This window comes from Ovis aries, chromosome 10, assembly GCF_016772045.2.
Source record: "Ovis aries strain OAR_USU_Benz2616 breed Rambouillet chromosome 10, ARS-UI_Ramb_v3.0, whole genome shotgun sequence".
Lineage (NCBI taxonomy): Eukaryota > Metazoa > Chordata > Mammalia > Artiodactyla > Bovidae > Ovis > Ovis aries.
In genome coordinates this window covers 83423663-83445682 of record NC_056063.1, presented here as the reverse complement: position 1 = coordinate 83445682, position 22020 = coordinate 83423663, and the positions used below count along the sequence as shown (strand labels likewise).

General features: G+C 43.2%; 1 protein-coding gene across 1 annotated transcript in view; it reads right to left on the bottom strand.

The window, feature by feature from the left end:
• MYO16 (myosin XVI) overlaps positions 1–22020 on the bottom strand; it is a 527889-nt gene that overhangs the window by 240355 nt on the left and 265514 nt on the right. Inside the window, exons 12-16 of the mRNA XM_042255055.2 lie at positions 20786–20851; positions 18909–19036; positions 16767–16872; positions 10153–10270; positions 1077–1224 (exon numbers count right to left, since the gene is read on the bottom strand). Of these exons, the coding sequence (XP_042110989.1) occupies positions 1077–1224; positions 10153–10270; positions 16767–16872; positions 18909–19036; positions 20786–20851 (566 nt within the window). The remainder of the gene's footprint in view (positions 1–1076; positions 1225–10152; positions 10271–16766; positions 16873–18908; positions 19037–20785; positions 20852–22020) is intronic.

Below are 22020 nucleotides of genomic sequence, written 5' to 3'. Positions count from 1 at the left end.
TGCTCCGCCCCGCCGTGCATGCGTGCTTAGGCGCTCAGGCGTGTCTGACTCTCTGCAACCCCATGGGCTGCAGCCCACCAGGCTCCTCCGTCCATGGGGTTCTCCAGGCAAGAATACTGGAGCGGGTTGCCATGCCCTCCTCCAGGGGATCACCCCACCCAGGGATCGAACCCTTGTCTCTTCACTCCCCTGCGTTGGCAGGTGGGTTCTTGACCACCATCGCCACCCGGGAGGCTCTCCTCCTCCTCCTCACACATCCTTTATTTTCTCTCACAAAAGTTCTCATGAAATCACGAGCACACCATTCTTCTTGAATCCGGCAACAAACAGCCAGTGAACGGACACTCAGGGGTCAGCGAATGTTTGAAGTTAACGCGCAGCTTTATCTCCTCGCTGCTCAGCCAGGAATTCACCACTGGACCCGTCCACCCGCCACCCTCTGCCCCGTCTCTCCCCCACTCCTCGGCTGGGTGGGGTTCACGCTCCTTGCTGGTTCATTCTCATCCTCTCCAAGTGTGGATCCATCCATTCAGGGAGACGTACGGGGTCAGGCGGTCGGTGAAAACGCATAGGTTGCAAAGTCACCCCCTTGCACGGCCCTCCTGTGACCAAAGCCCCCTCCTTCTAACAAACACCGTCTGCCTCCCCTGCAGAAAAATCAGTGCCCCCAGCTTGTGTGTATGGTTCATCTGAAGCCATTATGCAACCTCCTCTGTTCCTAATGCACCATAATTGCTCAAATACTATGTCCCATTATTTCAAAAGACAGCCCCAAATTAGGAATTCATAACTGTTACATCCAAAATATCCAAGGGAACACAAATGCTTATAAATGTGCTAATCTATTATTCTGATCTGAAAACTAGAAAAATATAAGATAATACACACACAACAAACCCCACCTAAACACTCAATAAATGATAATACACAGATAGTTCAAACCTAACAGTATATCCACTTATTCTCCTAAAAGAAGTTACCATTTCTTCTCCGGAAAATAAGAAACTTTAAGACTGCTAAAATGCAACCACAATTTGAGGGCAGAACTCTCAAACTGAAAACACATAATCACTTACCGATGGGCGTGTAAATTATTAAGGTGCAGTCCATACTTCTCTTCAGCAGATAATCCGTCCATCAGCAAGTAGAAGATGAGAAAATTGCTCTGGCCAGGGGGCTGTGAAACAAGTCTGGATTTCTCTAGCATATATGTAAAGATTCTGGCTGGTTAAAGAAAAGAAGAGGAATTCTGTTAAATGGCATTATTAGTTCAGCTCCATACATTTACACGTACTAATCAGAAGAGATAAGAATGCAGCTTCTTTTCAAATAGACTTTTTAAAAAGCAAAATAACAGACTTTGTTTTCAGAGAAATTTTTTAGGTCCAGAAAAATTAAGGAGAAAGGACTGAGAGTTCCAATATATCCTTTCTCCTTTCCCTAATAAGTCGTTTCCCCTGTTATTAATTATCTTGCATTAGAGCGGTACGTTTGTTAAAATGAATGAGCCAATTCTGATACACTATTATTGACTAAAGTCTGTAATTTATATCGGTATTCACTCTTTGTGTTACACAGTTCTGTGGGTTTTGAGAAATTTATGCAACATGTGTATAGACTGGATGGCTGAATGGCATCACCGACTCAGTGGACACATGAGTTTGAGCAAGCTCCGGGAGACAGTGAAGGGCAGGGAAGCCTGGCGCACTGCAGTCCGTGGGGTCGCGAAGAGCTGGACAGGACTGAGCCACTGAACAATAACATGTCATGCGTGCGCCCTGACAGCATCATACAGAACCGTTCCATGGCCCCACAAGTCACTGATACACCTGCTTACCCCTCCTCCTCCCCAGCTCCCGGCAAGCAACGATCTTTGCGCTGCCACTATGATTTTGCCTTTTCCTGGATGTTATCTAGTTGGAATCACACAGTAAGAACCTTTTCAGACTGTCTTCTTTCACTTAATAATACGTATTTAAGGGTCCTTTTTCGTTTTTTCAAGGCTTTACAGCTCATTATTTATTAGTGAATACTAGTCCACTGAATGAATGTGCTACCGTTTATCCATTCACCTATTAAAAGACATCTTGGTTGCTTCCAGTTTTTGCGATGATGAATAAAGCGGCTATAAACATTCGTGCCTACACCACGTGGAGATGTGGTTTTCAACTCAATGCCAGGGAACGTGCTTCATGGATCGTACGTCTTTCATAGAATAGAAAGTTTTAATTTGAATGAAGTCTAGCTTACCAATTATTTCTTTTATGGATTGTAGATGATGAAATTCCATTTAAAGTAGGTGGGAAATGATGAAAGTATGTAACATGGAAATGACACCCCTGGGTCTACTTCAAGGAGGGCTGGAAATTCAGACTCTGGTGTTGGTCAGACCTTTTGACATACATTTGACATGTTGAAAATTCTGTTTCTGGAGTAAGCTTTTCCTTTGAATTTAGGTTTATTCTTATCAGTATGAATGGCAGTAAATAGCTACACATTTCAATGTTAGAGGCAATTGTGAATAATAGTTTTCCACTTTGAACCAAAAATTTATGACCAATAATTTTTTTGGATCCTAACAGCAGTTTTAGGAAGGCAAATAAACTCAATTTCCCCTACATTGGAACTATAAAGAAGTCATGTAATGAGTTTGCAACTAATTATTCTAGAGTCCAGTCTTTAAAAGCAAAAATGTGAGGTCTCCAAGCTTTGGTTTTATACAGTGAATCTCAGGGAACCAATGCAATCACTTCTTCAGTGCTTTATACCTGTAAATTTTGTGAGTGGTCAATTTAGCCTCAGAATGGTGATCAGTGCTTTAAAAGTCTCAAAATTCATAAATTCTATTAAGAAAAGTTGCCTCACTGGACACCTTCTAGAAAGGTTGCCATGAATGCATAAAAAAGACTCTTTCAAAATATCCCTTTAATTAGTGGTATTAAAGCCCCAAAGTGATAAAATTAGAAAGAGGTGGTATAATGTCTTTTCCATTTTTCCATAAGCATTGAATCAGGTGGTAAATTTCAAGTTGAGGTCTAAATTATTAAATTTTACTTTTCTTTCCTAAGCAAAATGCTGAAAACATGTTCCATTTGTTATTAATAGTATTAACCCTGAAGTCGCTACCTGCTAAAATCTGCATTCCTAGGAAATAAACTGTCAAGAGTTGTCTCTACTGTGGTTTTCTGTTCACTGACTAAAGACATATCAGGTGAAAATGGAGGATCTTCATTCATCCTTCTGATCATCAAGGTGGCGGTGACCTTCTGATCATCAAGCTTCTATCTTCGGAGAAAAGACTGACTTGATGCCCGTTTGTTCAAGCCAACACACAAGCTTAATTCAAAGCAGCATTCAGAACTAATCAAATTCCACACCACAGAGTGACATCAGTACCCTTCATCTCTCAAAATGGAATAATTAGTAATCATCCTAGTTAGCTCTTCTCCAGCAGCGAATAAAATTACTGTGGATTAGCAGAATTCTGATCAGTAGATTTCTTTTTTTTAATCCATCTCGAAGGAGCTTTCAGATGGAAGAAAACACAAAACAACCAAAAATTCAAATTTTCATGAGACTCTATTCTTCCAAACAGGGCAAATGCAGGACTTTTGCTGTGCCTGAAATGACACTGGAGTACTGAAAGGAAGACCACGGATTTGGGAGCCAGAAAGGGTTCTGACTCATTCATGCAAGGGACCATGAACGAAACGGTCATACTTATTTCTCGAGTTTTCAAGACATGTACATTTTAAAAAATGTTTTATGTCAGAAATAGTCTTGACTGAAAATACGTCTGTGATCCTCCATGTCTTCAGAACTCTATGTGAGCACATCTTCCAGAAAGTTTCATGACTGAAAACATACATGTCAATATATATGTTGGCAGATTATATATAATATGCAGTGAAAGTGTTTTACGGATCTGGACGCATTTTTGATCAAGATGAAAGGAGATGGAGGTGAGAACACTCCCTCTCCTTCAAGAAGGAAGGTGCCCTTGGTGTTACGGGAACCACTGACAAAAGAAGGGTTTGGGGAACCTAGAAAGATTATACTGTCGAATAAGTAATCAGATGGGGGAAGCCTGGGCTAAAAGCCAGGCTAGAATGTTATTTATTGATTAAAATTTCTTCAAATTAAGAGACAATCCTTACTTCACTGTAGCAGATGTTTCATGATACTGAGACTTGTATTTTTTGTTACAATTTGTGTCTGAATGCCTGATCAAGGAGTTGGCATTATATCAAAGTATCAGCAATAGTATCAATAAAGGAAACACAGCATCGGTCACCCTTAAATGAGTAAGATAGCATTCCCAGTATAATAAGATCACATACGGATGTGAGAGCTGGACGATAAAGAAGGCTAAGCGTCAAAGAATTGATGCTTTCAAATTATGTGCTGGAGAAAACTCGAGAGTCCCTTGGACTGCAAGGAGATCAAACCAGTCACTCCTAAAGGAAATCAACCCTGAATATTCACTGGACTGACTGAAGCTGAAACTCCAATACTTTGGCCACCCGATGTGACGAGCTGACTCACTGGAAAAGACCCTGATGCTGGGAAAGATTGAAGGCAGGAGGAGAAGGGGATGACAGAAGATGAGATGGTTGGATGGCATCACCGACTCAATGGACATGAGTTTGAGCAAGCTCAAGGAGACAGTGAAGGACAGGGAAGCCTGGTGTACTGCAGCCCATGGGGTTGCAAAGAGTCAGACACAACTTAACAACTAAAGAACAACAACAGTAAAATCATCACAACTATTATATGTGTTCATAATTTAAGGAAGTTGCTGTTCAGTTGCTGAGCTGTGTTTGACTCTATAAAGCACAAAATGAACCTCTAATCTACATATATTTTACCTAACTTGAGGTGTGAAAATCTTACTCTGGTTTGATTAACTATTTTAGCGAATGCTTAAAATTCAGAAGGCTTTTACCTGGGACTAATCTGATAACTCAGGTCCTTTTAAAAACCATGTAAAGTGAATTAAATTAATATCTTTTATATTTTTCATTCAGAAAAAAGGGCTCTTGGTGATGAAGTTATTTGAAACTCAAAAGTCCGATCTTACGCCTCTTTGAAGTGTTCACAGAGTGCCTGTTTTTGGAGATAATGATAATTTTTCTTAGACTGAAAATAATTTTGAAAAGTAAAGATGAACACAATAGATCTGCCCTTATTCTCTGTTGTGGGGTGAATCGTGTCTCACACACACACAAAAAAGAAAACACTTAAGCACTGGGCCCTGTGACCGGTGACCCCCGGGCATGAGGTTTCATCTGAAAGTGGGTGCTGGCAGATGCTCTCAAGCTGAGACAAGGCCACACTGAGCGGAACAGGGTTTCCAGATCAGAGCAGCCTCTCCAGGCCTGGAATCTCACACTCACTCCACTCCATCCTCGTCCAAGCTCTGCCTGGTCTCAGCTCTAGCTTCTCCATCCTGAATAAGCTTAGAGCCTCTATGGGGTTTGATCCGGGTCATAGAATTAGGCACAGAGGTAGAACTGAGCCTGGGCCAGGACTTGCGGAATCTGAGCTCAGAGGGCGACCGTCAGCTCCAGCCACTGTTTGGAATCCAACAAAGACTTGTAAACACTCGGAGCTGCCAATCCTGGGCTCACATTCCCTTGTGTGTGTGCTCAGTTGTGAAGTCGTATCTGACTCTGTGCAACCCCATGGACTGTAGCCTGCCAGGCTCCTCTGTCCCTGGGATTCTCCGGGCAAGAATACTGGAGGGGGTTGCCTTCCCTACTGCTGGGGATCTTCCCGACCCAGGGATCGAACCCAGGTCTCCTGCATGGCAGGTGGATTATTTACCACTGAGCCCCCTGGGAGCCCGACGTCCCTTTAGAGCTTTCCTAGTCCTTATCCTCCGCTAGAGTTGCTGCTGTAAGCTCCTCCACCCTTGATTCATTTGCTCACCGTGTATCTACTGTCCCCTGACTCTGCCAGACGCGGTGCCAGACCCTGCGGACGCAGCAAAGGACACAAGGTCACATGCTGGCGGGGGGAGGGTCAGAAAGACATGTCTTCGCTCCTGGACGACCCTGCAGGCCTTGAAAAGCAGGACGCAATCCAACTGACTTCAAAGCGAACACCCAACACAACGGTACAAACAGAATCATCTAGTAAAACGCAGAATAACTGTTTCTTAAAAAAGATAAAATGAACGGAGCGGCATGAGTCCTAACCCAGCATAACTGGTGTCTTGGTAAGAAGAACAGAGACGCAGGAAGAACCCCCGTGACAAAGCAGAGCAGGGCGATGTCTCTACAAGTCAAGTGTCAGCCAGAAGAGCAAGGAGAGTATCTCCCCCGAGAACCCGAGACGGCTCAGCCCTGCTGCAGCTGGATGCTGGGCTTGCGGCCTCCAAAACTGTGCAGGATGGCTCTCGGCCAGGGCGTGGGGCTTTGTTACGGCAGCTGCCGGTCACTGACGCCCTGTCTCCTCCTGTTGACCTTGGGTATCCTGTGCTGCCAGCCCCGGGAGGCAATAGCGCTAACGAGCCACTCCTCTCAGGGTCGGAAGAGCTCATCAGTGTTAACACAGGCCACGTATTGGGGCCCAGAGAACGCGGAGCAGGGCGCCGGTCTGTAGCACCCTCTGGTCCAAGCTCCGCATCGCAGGTTGGACCGTCTTTAGCATGCTGGCCCCTGCTCTGCGTCCTGCCTGAACTCTTGCCCGGGGTGGGAGAAAGCGCAGCGCAGTCACGAGCAGGCTCCTTCTCCGGAACCTCGGCGACTCTCTGCCGCCAAAGAATCCGCCTTTGTATTCAAGACGCTGTCCCCGTGGGGGGGTGAATATTTGACGACACTCGTCACATCTCGCCCAAGGCTTGGGCTCGGCAGCGCGCCCTTTGTAGTTTCTTCAAAGTTCACTCCACAGACAGCGCCCTTGAACTCTCACTCTCCTAATAAGCATCCCCTGAACATTCCTCGTCTTCCTCTTAAACAGAGGAAAACTAAGATCTGAGCCCACAGGCCGCTCCCGTTAGCCTCCCCCGACCGCTCATGTCCTAGGCATTACACGCCTTTTAGTGTAGCCTCAACGAGCACCAACGGTATCTGCTTCTTTATGTATTAGCAGTTGTATTATTCTTCAAATTAAAAAAAAATATATATATATATACACAAAACTACTTCAAAATCAATTTGCCACATTTTTAAAAGAACGCAGCAGGAGGCTGCCCAGCAAACATAGGCGACAGGACCTGAATGAAGGGTGATCCTCAGGAGAAGGGTGGGGAGAACCATAGGGCACGTGGAGCGTGTGGGGCACCCTCCACCATGGGAGCCTGGACCAGCACGTTCCTAAGAGGATGCGCTTAGCTGCAGGCCGGGCTGAGAGTACACTGATGCCCTCAGCTCAGCACCTAGCCGGGCACAGCCCAGCATCTGGGAGTGCCTCTGGTTAGCTCACAGGAGTATTTATTGTCCCCGAGTCACAGCCTGCAGCCTGGGGGGTGGTCTGACTGTGTGGCGGCTCTGCGGGGCTGCCAGCTCAGTAACACAAGGCTCCCCTCGAAAGCCCGCTACTTCTTTTCTGTATGGCATACGCTAATTTTCTAAACTACCATACCTGAAGAGGACGTGTTAAACTCTATCCAGAAAAAAAGTAAATGAAGTGAGGAATGGATAAGACCGTCAGAAGGACTTCCCGAGTGGCTCCGATGGTAAAGAGCCTGCCTGCAGCGCGGCAGACCCAAGTTCGATCCCTGGGTTGGGAAGATCCTCTGGAGGCAGGAATGGCAACCCACTCCACTATTCTTGCCTGGAGAATCCCATGGACAAAGGAGCCTGGCGGGCTGCAGCCCATGGGGTAGCAGAGTTGGACACGGCTGAGCGACTCAACGAGTCCGCCAGAAGCCACTTAGAGTGTCTCCGTCTTGGCAAGGGGAATACTGATCCAAGAACAAGCTGCATCTCCTCCAAGGGAACCGTGTAGAAACCCTAGTGTCCAGCCGTAGTCGGGTTGGGTTAGAACCACTGCTTTCAGACGTCAGTGTCTGTCGGAGCAGCTGGGGAATCCTGCTGAAGATTCCCAGTGCTGAGGTTCAGGGTGGATTATGAGACTGCAGTTCTAACAAGCTCTCTGATTACACCAGGTGCTTATCTTTGTGTCCCCTGGAGTGACAAGGCCTGAAAAGGTCAGGAGGAATTAAGGCTCCTAAATGAAGTGATCCCTTCACTTGGAGGGATGTCCTGACTGGGGTGTCACAAGCAAAGCTGTGAAAACCAGAGTCTGATGCTTAAGACATTTGTCCTTTGAGATTTTCCTAAATGGTAGACCTTCAGGTAGAGCTCTTAGCCATGGATTAAAAAATAAAAAATAAAACAAAACAATTTTCCTATTGCAGAATTTAAACCTCTAACTTTAACAGCTAAAATTATCTTTTTAAATTCCTTTTATGCATTTTTTTTTTTACCAAATTTCATTTAGTCATAATGGGATTTAGACATAAGCTAACTGCAAAATACAAGTTTGTTGCTGTTTAGTTGATAAGTTGTGTCCAACTAGGTGCGACCCCATGGACAGTAGCCCGCCAGGCTCCTCTGTTCGTGGGATTTCCCAGGCAAGAATACTGGAGTGAGTTGCCATTCCCTTCTCCAGGGGATCTTCCCGACCCAGGTATTGGACCAGCATCTCCACTATTGGCAGGCGGATTCTTTATCATTGAGACACCTGGGAAGCACAAAATACAGGTTGTTTCTAAACTTTGGTCAGAAGTGACTTTCGTTTCCTGAAGGGAAGATAGGGCAATTCAAAATGCCAAATAAAATTGGCCTATTTGAAAGATCATTACAAATAGCAATTGTTTTCATGCCAATAGCACGATACCCACTCCAGTACCCTTGCCTTGGAAATCCCACGAACAGAGGAGCCTGGCAGGCTACTGTCCGTGGGGTCGCACCTAGTTGGACACAACTTATCAACTAAACAACAACAAACTTGTATTTTGCAGTTAGCTTATGTCTAAATTTTGAAAATTAATAATTCTTCCAAGTAGAGTTAGGCTCTCTATATGCAGTTGTATTCATGTCACTAATTTGCATGTATACTATCTTTTGATTTGAAAGATACAAAATCATAAGTTTATTTTAAATTAGTTGCGTTTTAAACAGGAACCCCTACTTTAAAATATACATTAAATATATAAATAAAATCAGAAACAGTTCGGTTTTGGTTTAGTGGAGTGATTATTTTGATTTTTTGACTTGTTTTAATTCAATCATTTTAAAACACAGATTCACTGTTATTAAAAATAGATTTCAATGTATGCTGCATGAAGGAATTATATACTCAATTATATTTTATTTTCAGTATTTTAGTTTGTTTCTCTGTTTGGCAAGTGTGATTCATTTCAACTGTTCGGTTTTCATAACAGTTTTGGTTTGGTTTCATATCATAGAGTTTGTACAAACACTGTTGTAAAAGGTTCACCTTGCATTTCAGAATATTTTTCAATTTGCAATAATTTTAGAACTCATAACTTGACACCATGGATGTGCACACTGAAAGTCTATACACACACAAGTGCATGTGCACACACACACGCACGCATACATGCACACACACATGCACAGGGTCACGCACACACACGCACACACACGCACGTATGCATACATGCGCACATGCATGCACACACACACGTACACACACGTACACACATGCACACACACACGCACAGGGATGCACACACGTACACACACATATGCATGCACGTATGCACACACGCACACACATGTATGGACGCACACATGCATGCACAGGGACGTGCACGCACACATGTACGCACACGAGCGCGCACACACGCGTGTACAGGGATGCACACACGTACACGCATGCACACACGCACACACATGTATGGATGCACACATGCACACACATGCACAGGGACGCACACATGTACACGCACGCACGCACACATGTACGCACACGAGCGCACACACGCATGTACAGGGACGCACACACATGTACACGCACGCATGCACACACACACGTATGCATGCACATATGCACACACTCACACACGCACACACACACCACGCATGCACACACACCAGTCACTGCTGCTGCCGTGCTCAGTGTGTCTTTGACCCGTTCTTGTAGCTCCTGAGGCCTCCTTGTTAATTTTACACTTACCTCCAATTAAGTGCTTTCTCCTCTCACAGAACTGCAGTTCAAAATACTTTATGAAGCAGCTGGACAGGTCATTAAGAGTGGTCCTGGCATGTCCAAATGCTTCTAAGATGTTCATGGCCTGCAGAAAAAGGGAAACAGTTACTGTGCTAAGCATGTGTTCAAATAAAATGGGACGATTATAGCGAAGAGACAGGAGCATTCCATCAGCTAAGAGGCCACCCCCTGCCCAGACAACACAATAGTGCATTCTTAAGACCACTCTTTCCTCAAGTGCAAACTGTTAGCATCCTTCATCCCCACGGGTAACTAGGGTAACAAGATAGTGATGCACAGAGCACACGGCCGCCTCCCTCACACCACCCTCTCAGGGAAAGTGGAGGACGGCACTCTCTTCACACACACACGCGCACACACACACACACACACACACACAACTCAGCACGTACTGCTGGTTTTTTCCAACTTAAGAACACATACAGATGGCTAACAAACACATGAAAAGATCCTCAACATCACTCATTATCAGAGAAATGCAAATCAAGACCACAATGAGGTACCATTTCATGCCAGTCAGAATGGCTGCTATCAAAAAATCTACAAACAATAAATGCTGGAGAGGGTGCAGAGAAAAGGGAACCCTCTTACACTGTTGGTGGGAATGCAAACTAGTACAGCCACTATGGAGAACAGTGTGGAGGTTCCTTAAAAAACTGGAAACAGAACTGCTTTATCCCACTGCTGGGCATACACACAGAGGAATTCAGAATTGAAAGAGACACGTGTACCCCAATGTTCATCGCAGCACTGTTTATAATAGCCAGGAACCTAGATGTCCATCAGCAGACGAATGGATAAGAAAGCTGTGGTACATATACAATGGAGTATTACTCAGCCGTTAAAAAGAATACATTTGAATCAGTTCTAATGAGGTGGATGAAACTGGAGCCGATTATACAGTGAGGTAAGCCAGAAAGAAAAACACCAATACAGTATACTAACGCATTTATATGGAATTTAGGAAGATGGCAATGACGACCCTGTATGCAAGACAGCAAAAGAGACACAGATGTATAGAAGTCTTTTGGACTCTGAGGGAGAGGGAGAAGGTGGGATGATTTGGGAGAATGGCATTGAAACATGTATAATATCATATAAGAAATGAATCACCAGTCCAGGTTCAATGCAGGATACAGGATGCTTGGGGCTGGTGCACTGGGATGACCCAGAGGGATGGTGCAGGGAGGGAGGAGGGAGAGGGGTTCAGGATGGGGAACACATGTACACCTGTGGTGGATTCATGTTGATGTATGGCAAAACCAACACAATACTGTAAAGTAATTAACCTCCAATTAAAATAAATAAATTTATATTTTAAAAAAACAAGTAAAAGTGCTTCAGTAGCTTTGGAAGGAGGAATTAAGAGTTAATATATGCAATGATCAGAATTTCTTTTAAAAACAACAAATTCACTGACACACCTGTTTACAACCTGCTTTTTCACCCCCGTTTACGCCGCCAAGTACCACTTTGCACCCCAAGCCCCGGGTCACCTTCCACCCCGTTTTCACTCCATGCCAACCATTCTCCCCACAGGAGCAGGCGTTAGAATTCTAGATGAAGCCTTGGACCCAGTGTGTCTTATCGCAAGGTGCTACTGCAGAGACGGCTGTTTGCAGCTTTAAAGTGTTGTTACTACAGACCCTCAGAAAACTGTGGCCTCTGAAATTCTCTCCTGATGTATATCCTTAAAAATTGACTATAGAATGAATGCTACTATTTTCTCACAATTAATTGTACCTGAGATCATGAAAATGCTCAAAATTCTCCAAGCCAGGATTCAATAAAATGTGAACCGTGAACTTCCAGATGTTCAAGCTGGTTTTAGAAAAGGCAGAGGAACCAGAGATCAAATTGCCAACATCCACTGGATCATCGAAAAAGCAAGAGAGTTCCAGGAAAACATCTATTCTGCTTTATTGACAATGCGGATCACAATAAACTGGAAAATTCTGAAAGAGATGGGAATACCAGACCACATGACCTGCCTCTTGAGAAATCTGTATGTAGGTCAGGAAGCAACAGCTCGAATTGGACACGGAACAACAGACTGGTTCCAAATAGGAAAAGGAGTACGTCAAGGCTATATATTGTCACCCTGCTTATTTAACTTATACGCAGAGTACATCATGAGAAATTATGGGCTGGAAAAAGCACAAGCTGGAATCAAGATTGCTGGGAGAAATATCAATAACCTCAGACATGCAGATGACACCACCCTTATGGCAGAAAGTGAAGAACTAAAGAGCCTTTGATGAAAGTGAAAGAGGAGAGTGAAAAAGTTGGCTTAAAGCTCAACATTCAGAAAACGAAGATCATGGCATCTGTCCCCATCACTTCATGGCACATAGATGGGGAAACAGTGGAAACAGTGTCAGACTTTATTTCTTCTGCGCTCCAAAATCATTGCAGATGGTGACTGCAGCCATAAAATTAAAAGACGCTTACTGCTTGGAAGGAAAATTATGACCAACCTAGACAGCATATTAAAAAGCAGAGACATTACTTTGACAACAAAGGTCCATCTAGTCAAAGCTATGGTTTTTCCTGTAGTCATGTATGGATGTGAGAGTTGGACTATAAAGAAAGCTGAGCACCAAAGAACTGATGCTTTTGAACTGTGGTGTTGGAGGAAACTCTTGAGAGTCCCTTGGACTGCAAGGAGATCCAACCAGTCCATCCTAAAGGAAATCAGTCCTAAATATTCACTGGAAGGACTGATAGCTGAAGCTGAAACTCCAATATTTTGGCCATCTGATGCGAAGAACCAACTCATTGGAAAAGACCCTGATGCTGAGAAAGATTGAAGGCGGGAGGAGAAGGGGATGACAGAGGATGAGATGGTTGGATGGCATCACTGACTCAATGGACATGGGTTTGAGTGAACTCTGGGAGCTGGTGATGGACAGGGAAGCCTGGTGTGCTGCAGTCCACGGGGTCAGAAAGAGCTGGAAATGACTGAGTGACTGAACTGAACTGTGATAATGAAGATGACCAAGCAGTTCTCCCAAAAGAATGAAAAGCTGGAAGGTTCAAGAGCATTTTTCTGGATCTTCCGAGAAGTCGCGCATGCTCAGTTCTAGCCACCTCTTTGTGACCCCGTGGTGACAAAGGCTTCTCTGTCCATGGGGTTCTCCAGGCAGGAGTCCTGGGGTGGGCTGCCATACCCTCCTCCGTGGGATTTCCCTGACTCAGGTATCGAGCCTCCGTCTCTTGGGTCTCCTGCACTGGGAGGTGGGTTCTTTCCCACCGCACCACCGCCATCTTTCAAGATACTGACAAGGTAATGCAGTTCCTCCGTCAGCCACCAGAGGGCCACAACAACACCTTATTGATACACTGGGTGGTGGGTTACAATTTCTGATGACAGTATAAGAATTTTATTCTAAATTTAAAAATTTTGCAGCTCCTCTTTAACTTTCTGGATACTGCTCTACTAAGGCATTCAATTCACCTGGAAGTATTTTATATTGTGAAAGATTACAAAACAACATTAATTCTCATCACAAGTCAAAGTGCTAAATGTTGGGCAAACAGTGAAATATATGAAAATGTCTGTTTTTGAAGTTTGAACTTTTGGAGAGAAACAATGAATCCTTACACAAACTCTATGATTTCAGTCTCTATAATAACCTAATTTTAAAGATCACAACAGTGCATTGTTAGTAGTAATAGTAGAAATATTTCTGAAAAGTAATTTGAAAGAACACTTATATTTTGCCTTTTTTCCAACAACTTAATATGAAAAAAATATATAGCAAGATTATACTGTAATTATGTCACATTTAACCTTTATAGTAGCTCCTTCAAAGAATCAAACAAAATTTTAAAAATGTTTTTTGGCTTCTAGTTACATTGGCATTGTATCTGCTAATACACTGATTTTATTATAATAGAAAATGAACATGAAGGTAATTAATGACATACACCTAGAAAGGAAGCATAGGGTATATAATTCAATGCATGTGCCTTGGAATAAGAGACACCTGCCCCAGACTCCAACTCTGATAATGACAAACGCTATAACCTTGAGCGAGTTTTGTAAATTTCCAAACCTCATTTCTTTTATTCTAAACAGAACAACTCAGTGATGATCAGAGTCCAGAGTATGAAGTGTTCAGCTTGGTGCCTGTAACATGATAAGCATTCAACAAACAGCAGTATTTAATTTTGCTTTTGTTAATAACAGTAGAAAACAATTATATTGTACATTATATTGTACTGACTATGTGCCAGGAATCATATATATATATATAATTATATATACACATACATGCACATACATTCATATGTATATCTGTACATGTATGTCATTATATATAAAATTATATATAACTATACACAAATACATATGTATGTATGACTGTATATGCACGTATGTGTCTATTACATCTTTTAATCCTCACAACTAGAGTCTCCATTATCAAAAAGGAAACTGACAAATCTAGAAAATTTCCCAAGATTGAAAACTTATAAATAGTGGAGCTGGGATTAAAACCTAAGCCATCTCTTGGGCTGGTGCGTTTAGTCACTGTAACAGAATAACAATAAAGATATATAAGTGACTAAAAGCACTGAACAAGATATCAGTGCACGGCACGCATTCACTGTGCACCGCTGATCCATGGCTCAAGATTAAACTGAAATACAGAGTGGTATTTTTTCATCTTTCATCATCCTCCTGGCCAATAGGTGGCACCAAACAAATGTGTTAAGAGAAACACTGCCAAAAAAAAAAAAAAAAAGAAAAAGCAAAATTGATACTGTTGCTACTCGACTTTAAAACAAAATAATGAGAAGACTGTGTCATAATAAAACTTTAAATAAAAATACAGGCAAAGGGAAATATCTATTTCCTCAGTATTCACTGACTCCCATTTTATGGGCATGATTTGCTCCTATTTATATTGGATTTTTTTTTTCTATAAAATGTTCACAGTTCTGCCATTAAAAGCTGTGCCCTGTTATCATGGTAGTAGGGAACTAATCGGCCTTTCTAAAAGTAAAGACTTGAACCTTCCTCAATAAAAGACAATGGCTTAATCAGGGTGACCCCATCACTCCGCCCTGTACAAACAGTTGCTCAATAAATGTTGATTTAAGGAACTTAAATGGGATTGAATGTCTCAAAGTTGAAACTCATTTGGACCAGAATTAGTGAAGAAAAGTTCCAGGCAATTGTGTTTTTTCCCAAAACACGAATTTCGTGTTCCAATAAACCTACTGCCGTGGAAAGCCCCTGTTTCCCAGCTTGAAGTTCAAATACAGGGGCTAGAAACAACCGCTCTCCCAGCTGATCTTGGCTGTTGTGAAGTTGCCCAGGGAACACATGTCACATCTACGGTGACAGGACCCCAAGCCACACTCCTGTTCTCAGCTTGGCCCCAGATGTGAGATGGCTTTGAGCTGCACGTGCTTAGTGTATAGATCAGGAGAAGGCAATGGCACCCCACTGCAGTACCCTTGCCTGGAAAATCCCAGGGACGGGGGAGCCTGGTGGGCTGCAGTCCATGGGGTCACTAAGAGTCGGACACGACTGAGCGACTTCACTTTGACTTTTCACTTTCGTGCACTGGAGAAGGAAAGGGCAACCCGCTCCAGTGTTCTTGCCTGGAGAATCCCAGGGACGGGGGAGCCTGGTGGGCTGCCGTCTATGGGGTCGCACAGTCGGACACGACTGAAGCGACTCAGCAGCAGCAGTGTGTAGATCAAGCGTAATAAACGGCTGTGAATTAAGGCCACAAAGGTGCACGTGTGACGCCACAGATACGCTGCAGAGGATTCGCCGTACGTTTTCTGTAAAGAGGAAAACTGAGAAGGGTTTCTCCTCATCATCTGATAAAAGGCTAACGGAGCTTGCTAGAGCAGTGTGAGGACAAAAGAATCAAACTGCTTCAGGCGTCTCCTGGAATAAACTGAGTTCTACTGGGTGAAATTGGACCCCTCTCTGAGCTGCCAACAGGCTCTCAATCAGCTCTCAGTGATTCCCGACAAAAGATGCTTATCTGGGTCAGTCCCCACAGATATATCCTATCTACACCCCAAACTGTCTCTTTATTGGTAAAAGTAATCAACTCTAATTATATTACATATTTTCAGTTCAACTGTTCTGAGGGAATACAAAAGAGTCTGTCCACAATATTTTAAAATGCACAGAAGAAAACAAACCTTAACTTCAGCAATCTTCATCTGCACAGGGCCTCCATCTTTTTTCCTTTATATTCACAAATTTTGACCAACTTATGGTTAAAGTGAAGTTAAAGTCACTGTCGTGTCCAACTTTTTGTGACTCCATGGACTTTAGCCCACCAGGCTCCTCTGTCTGTGGGATTCTCCAGGCCAGAATACTGGAGTGGGTAGCCTTACCCTTCTCCAGGGGATCTTCCTGACCCAGGGATGGAACCCAGGTCTCCTGCACTGCAGGCGGATTCTTTACCATCTGAGCCACCAGTGAAGTCCTTTGGTTCAACTTAAAGCCTATTAAGGTGCCTCCCCTTCTGTTTGCAATCAGATTTTTCTGACCCCACCATAGTCTCTAACTGAAACCAGTGACTTACATGCTTAAATTTGGAATCGAATATAGGCCTGCTGGAGCCAGACCTGCAGGTGAGGTGTCTCGTTATCTGTTTGCTGGCTTCAGACTTTCCAGATCCTCTTTCTCCACTAAAATAAGACAGAAAAAATATATGCTTACTGTTTTGGCAAATATAGTAAAAAAAAGGAACCAGACAGTAATTCTCAGACACAAAGAAGGTAAGCAAATGACTTGATGACCCTCAACGAGAACATGCCATCGTTTGACTTTCCCACTTGACTCACTCATTAGTGTAAATGCAGAAAGGCACATGGAAGTGAAGACAATCTAGGGAAACTACACAGCAATACAAACACCAGTCTTGAAAGAAGAAAGAAAACGCCTCAACTGAGCATCACCAAACCCCTATGGTCACTGATTTGCTCTTCATTTCTTGACCCTCAAATGAAAAAAAATGTTTGTTTTTTCTGAGTAACGGGCTGATACATGGCATCATTAGCCTTTAAAGATGTCCCAAGGGAATACTAGTTCTGCAGAAAATTAACAAATTTTACTACTGATAGAAAAACAATCCCATCAGCAAGGGCATGTAGAAACAAGCAGATTTCTTCACTGATGGAACATGCTTGGCACTGAGAGTCCTGTAATCGGCAGGTTCCCAAAAGATGTCACTGGCTCTTCAAAACTTCGTAAGAACCAGAGTTTTTGACAAGAATTAAGTAGATTCAGTGAGAATTTAGTTAAGGCTGTGGATTTGTGACAGTCATTTTAGGGAAGGCTGGGGGGATCTCCAAAAGCCTCCTGAGGTGAGCGGCATTGGATGAGCGCGGCTGTGAGGGTGGGTGGGTGGCACTCAGGCTCAGGAGCCAGACGGTTGGACTCACATCCCAGGGAGACCCTGGACTAAGGAGCTAACCCTTCTAACACTCAGCCCTTGACACATAAAATGACAGCAATAACACTGATCATAGCAACACGCATCCTACAAGGTCACTAAAGCGATGGATGAGATAACACGTGGATGGCACCTAGCGGAGGGCCTGACACCTAGCGACTCTCAAAAATATTGGTTGTTATTACTGTCAACACGACTACACATTCCTTGCCATCTCCCAATTTTTTTTTTAAAAGTTTCCCTTTTTGTCTAAGCAAGACCAGGAAACCCAATAGATAAAGCAGATAAAAGCAGAATTTCTTGGCTCAAGAATGCCAGAGTTCCCTAAGGTCCACCCGGGGGACCCTTCAAAGCAGGTATAAAAATAGCCATTTGCAGCTATTTTGAAAACCACGACACCAAAGTCTGCAACACGTCGATCTGACCTTCCGTGGAACTTTGATGGAGTTAATAATATAAAAGTAAATAAAGAAGTGCTTATTTACAGATTTAACATTACTTGGGTTCTTTCCAGGTCTCCCTCTTCACTCTTTGATCTCTCTCTGACTCAGGCTGTGCAAAGCTTTTATTACACGTTCAGTCTTCAACTGATGCTACTGAGGATAACTATGCAAAGTCCTCCTCTCATGGAGGTGTAGCCTGATATACAAGATAATTCTCAATGCAGATTGTACTTTGATACCTAAATATTTCTTTAATTTTTTATCACTACACACTCACATTTCACCCTTACTGCTTGTGGTACCCCCCCCTTTTTTTTTTCGCTCCAATGTAAATGACCCTCCTGAGCATCTTGAAATTTAGGAGCTAGCATTGGCAGTGCATTTCAATAAAAACGACTTTGGGTGTATAATTTTGATGACATGAGCAAAGGGAAATACCTAGAAGCAGCTGGGAAATTTCACGTCTGCAAGCCGCTGCATGGTGTCTTGCTCAGCACCACATTTTGGAGAAAGGTGGAATACTAGTCCTGGGCGCCTTTCTTCCCCCGTATTTTCTAAGGGTTGAAAGCAAGGCACTCTGATTCTAAGATGTAAATCTTCAAAATGAACTGAGCTTCAGGTTAAGTTTGTTGAAATCGATCCAGCCACACCCAGGCCGTTTGTAATAACAGAGATGTTTCTCCTCTGTAGCGAGTCACGCAAAGACTTACAGGGACACAAACTGAGGAGGAAGTCAGTTAACGTAAAGAGAAGAAGTGTGGGCAGGTTTACCGCCAAACTCCCAGGCCAGAACCGGGCCTGGGGCTGGGGCGGGTGGAGGGCTCACCTGAGAATGAAACACTGAGGTCTCCGCTCCTGGAAAAGCTGGTGGAAGGCTCTCTCCGCGCAGGAGAAAATGTGAGGTGGCAGGGAGGGGCTGGGCTGCCCCACGCTGCTCAGGTATAGCTCAGAGACCTGGAGAACAGGGCCGGCATCTCTGTCAAAACGATTCAGGATCCTTTCCCCAACAAAGACACTGACACATTTCCAATACACAAAAGCACATAAATCTCTAATCTTGAGTCGCACTTGTAAACGCAAACCATTTGCACAATGATGCCCTTCTCAGCACATTTTAAGCATCTCTAATAGGGGCTCCCTCTGGTCAAGGCTATGGTTTTTCCAGGGGTCATGTATGGATGTGAGAGCTGGACTATAAAGAAAGCTGAGCACCGAAGGATTGATGCTTTTGAACTGTGGTGTTGGAGAAGACTCTTGAGAGTCCCTTGGACTGCAAGGGGATCCAACCAGTCCATCCTAAAGATCAGTCCTGAATATTCATTGGAAGGACTGATGCTGAAGCTGAAACACCAATATTTTGGCCACCTGATGTGAAGAACTGACTCACTGGAAAAGACGTCGATGCTGGGAAAGATTGAAGGCAGGAGGAGAAGGGGACGACAGAGGATGAGATGGCTGCATGGCATCACCGACTTGATGGACATGAGTTTGCGTAAGCTCTGGGAGTTGGTGATGGACAGGGAGGCCTGGCCTGCTGCAGTCCATGGGGTCGCAAAGAGTCGGACACGACTGAGCGACTTTCACTCGATCACTTGACCCCATACAGATCAGTACAGAGCGTTGAGGAGTTCCCTCTTCCACACAGTAGGTCTTCATTGCTTCTGGCATCTATTTCATACACAGCGGTGTGCCCACATCCTCCTCTTCTTCCTCCCAACTCTCCTCCTCCTCATCCCCTTCTCCTTCATCATCACCTATAGCCCCTGAAATAATACGGGTAATTCCTTTTGCCCTAGACAGTCCTACTCCCATACATCTGCAGACAGCCCAGGGATGGGGCTGGGGTCGGGCTGGGTGGGATGAGGAGAGTGGGCAGGTTTCAAGGCAGATTTAAAGCACAGTGAAGAGAGGAGGGTCGGGCGGTGAGGGACCCTGTTTTACCCAAGAAGTATTTCTGTGCTAACTCTTGGTTGATTCATTGGGAGTTCAGAGACAGGAATGTCTCTCTCCCTCTCTCTTTCCCTCCCTGCCTCCGCCCCACCTCCGGCATCTAAAGGGCATCCTTGCTTCAAGAACACAGGCTTTCTCCTTTCATCTCCTGCTCCCCCACCAAGGATTCCGCTTCACGCTGGAAGCAGCCTGTGGCTGCACAAGAAACAGAGAGTTCCCAGATGGCATTTTTGACCCCAAAACACTCGGCAAAAATCACACTGTGCTTCCAGTGGCCTGGAATACTTTTTCAAAAGCAGTTTCTCTTTTAATTTGACTCTCATGATTAAAGCTGGAAAGGCTCAGAAAATGAGTAAAAGCAGTACCGTCCTGTCTGATCCAATTGCCTCAACATCACAGGGCTCTTCTGAAAGTGTTCAGAGAAGAATTCTAAACCAACCGACCTTGAACTAGTCAAAAATGCATGGGAACACAGAGTTAATATAATATTTGATTTTAGAAGTCTGTCTAGGGACCACAGGCATAAGAACCACATGATAAGTGCAAGGCACTCTTTTGATAAAATAACATTCCTTTTCAGTATTTTCTCAGAGAAAAATAAAGTCACTATTATGTAACCACTCAGGGCAGAATTTTCTGAGAAGATTGATTTTACTCCGTTTTGCTTTTTCTTCTTAATCATTTGATACAATAGGTATGTCTAGTAAGTGGTTACTCTACATTATTAAAGGACATGTTAAATTTTATACTCACCACGGTGGAATAAATTGGAATCTCCTTGAATGGATTAACCAGCAGGAGGATGTCCCCAATAAAAGTCTATTAAATGCAAAGGATAGAAATGGTTATCGGACCATATAAATAGCACTTTTAAAGTTAAATATTATATAATTTTAAGATCACTGAGCAAACTAGAGAATAAATAAAAATCACACTTTAACATTTTACGAATTATTTTTAAAGTTTGTAAATAAATAGAAAAGTCAAATTCACATAGAATTAAACCAATAAGCTGGTCCCATTGAACACACAACAAGTGAAATGACTGTCTTAAGTAATTAGGTGAACACGCAGATGAAATTTTGAAAAGTGGAATAATTAACTTACATAGAACATTATTACCAAGAACCACACAATGTATGTTAATTTAAATTGAATACCGACCAGTTCCAGCACACTTAAAGGGTTTGAGTCACATAAAGTGCATTCTCTGATCACAGACTATGATGTAAATTAACCATGGATAAACAATTACCATGGAAAGTACCATGGATAGCTAGAAAACCACCAAATGTGTGGTGATTGTACATTTGCAAATAACCCATGAGTCAAAAAGAGAAATCATAATGCGAATGAGAAAACATTTTAGTTATGATATATCATAGCACATGAGATGCTACCAAAGGTATACTCGATATGAAAATTATTGCCCGAAATGTATGTTAAAAAAGAATACAGGCAGGTAATGATCTAAGTATCTGTTTCTAGGAACTCATCAAATTACATGAACTTATCAGAAATAAGTAACCAACATATGAGCAGAAATGAATGGAATTAGTAAACAAAACCATGGAGTAAAAAAACTAGAGCCAAAAGGCAATCATTGGAAAAGTCGAATAAAAAGCTGGTGTCCTAACAAGACCGACTGAGCAAAGAAGAGGAAACAGACCACCAACATCCCAAACAAGACATCACTACAGATCCCACTGACATGGGAACAGATGGAGAGGCTTTTAGAAACCTTTGGATATTTAGATGACGTGGACAATAATCCACAATCTTACCAAAACAAATGCAATAAGATGTCAGAAATCTAACTATATTTATTTTCGGTAACAAATTGAATCTATGTCTAAAACCTTCCCGCAAAGAAAACTAAGAATTCACCAGTGAATTCTTGCCAACACTGATGTAAAAATAAACAAATTTCATACAAATTATTCCAGAAAGTAGCAGAAGAAGGAACATGAATCACTTCATTTTAAGAG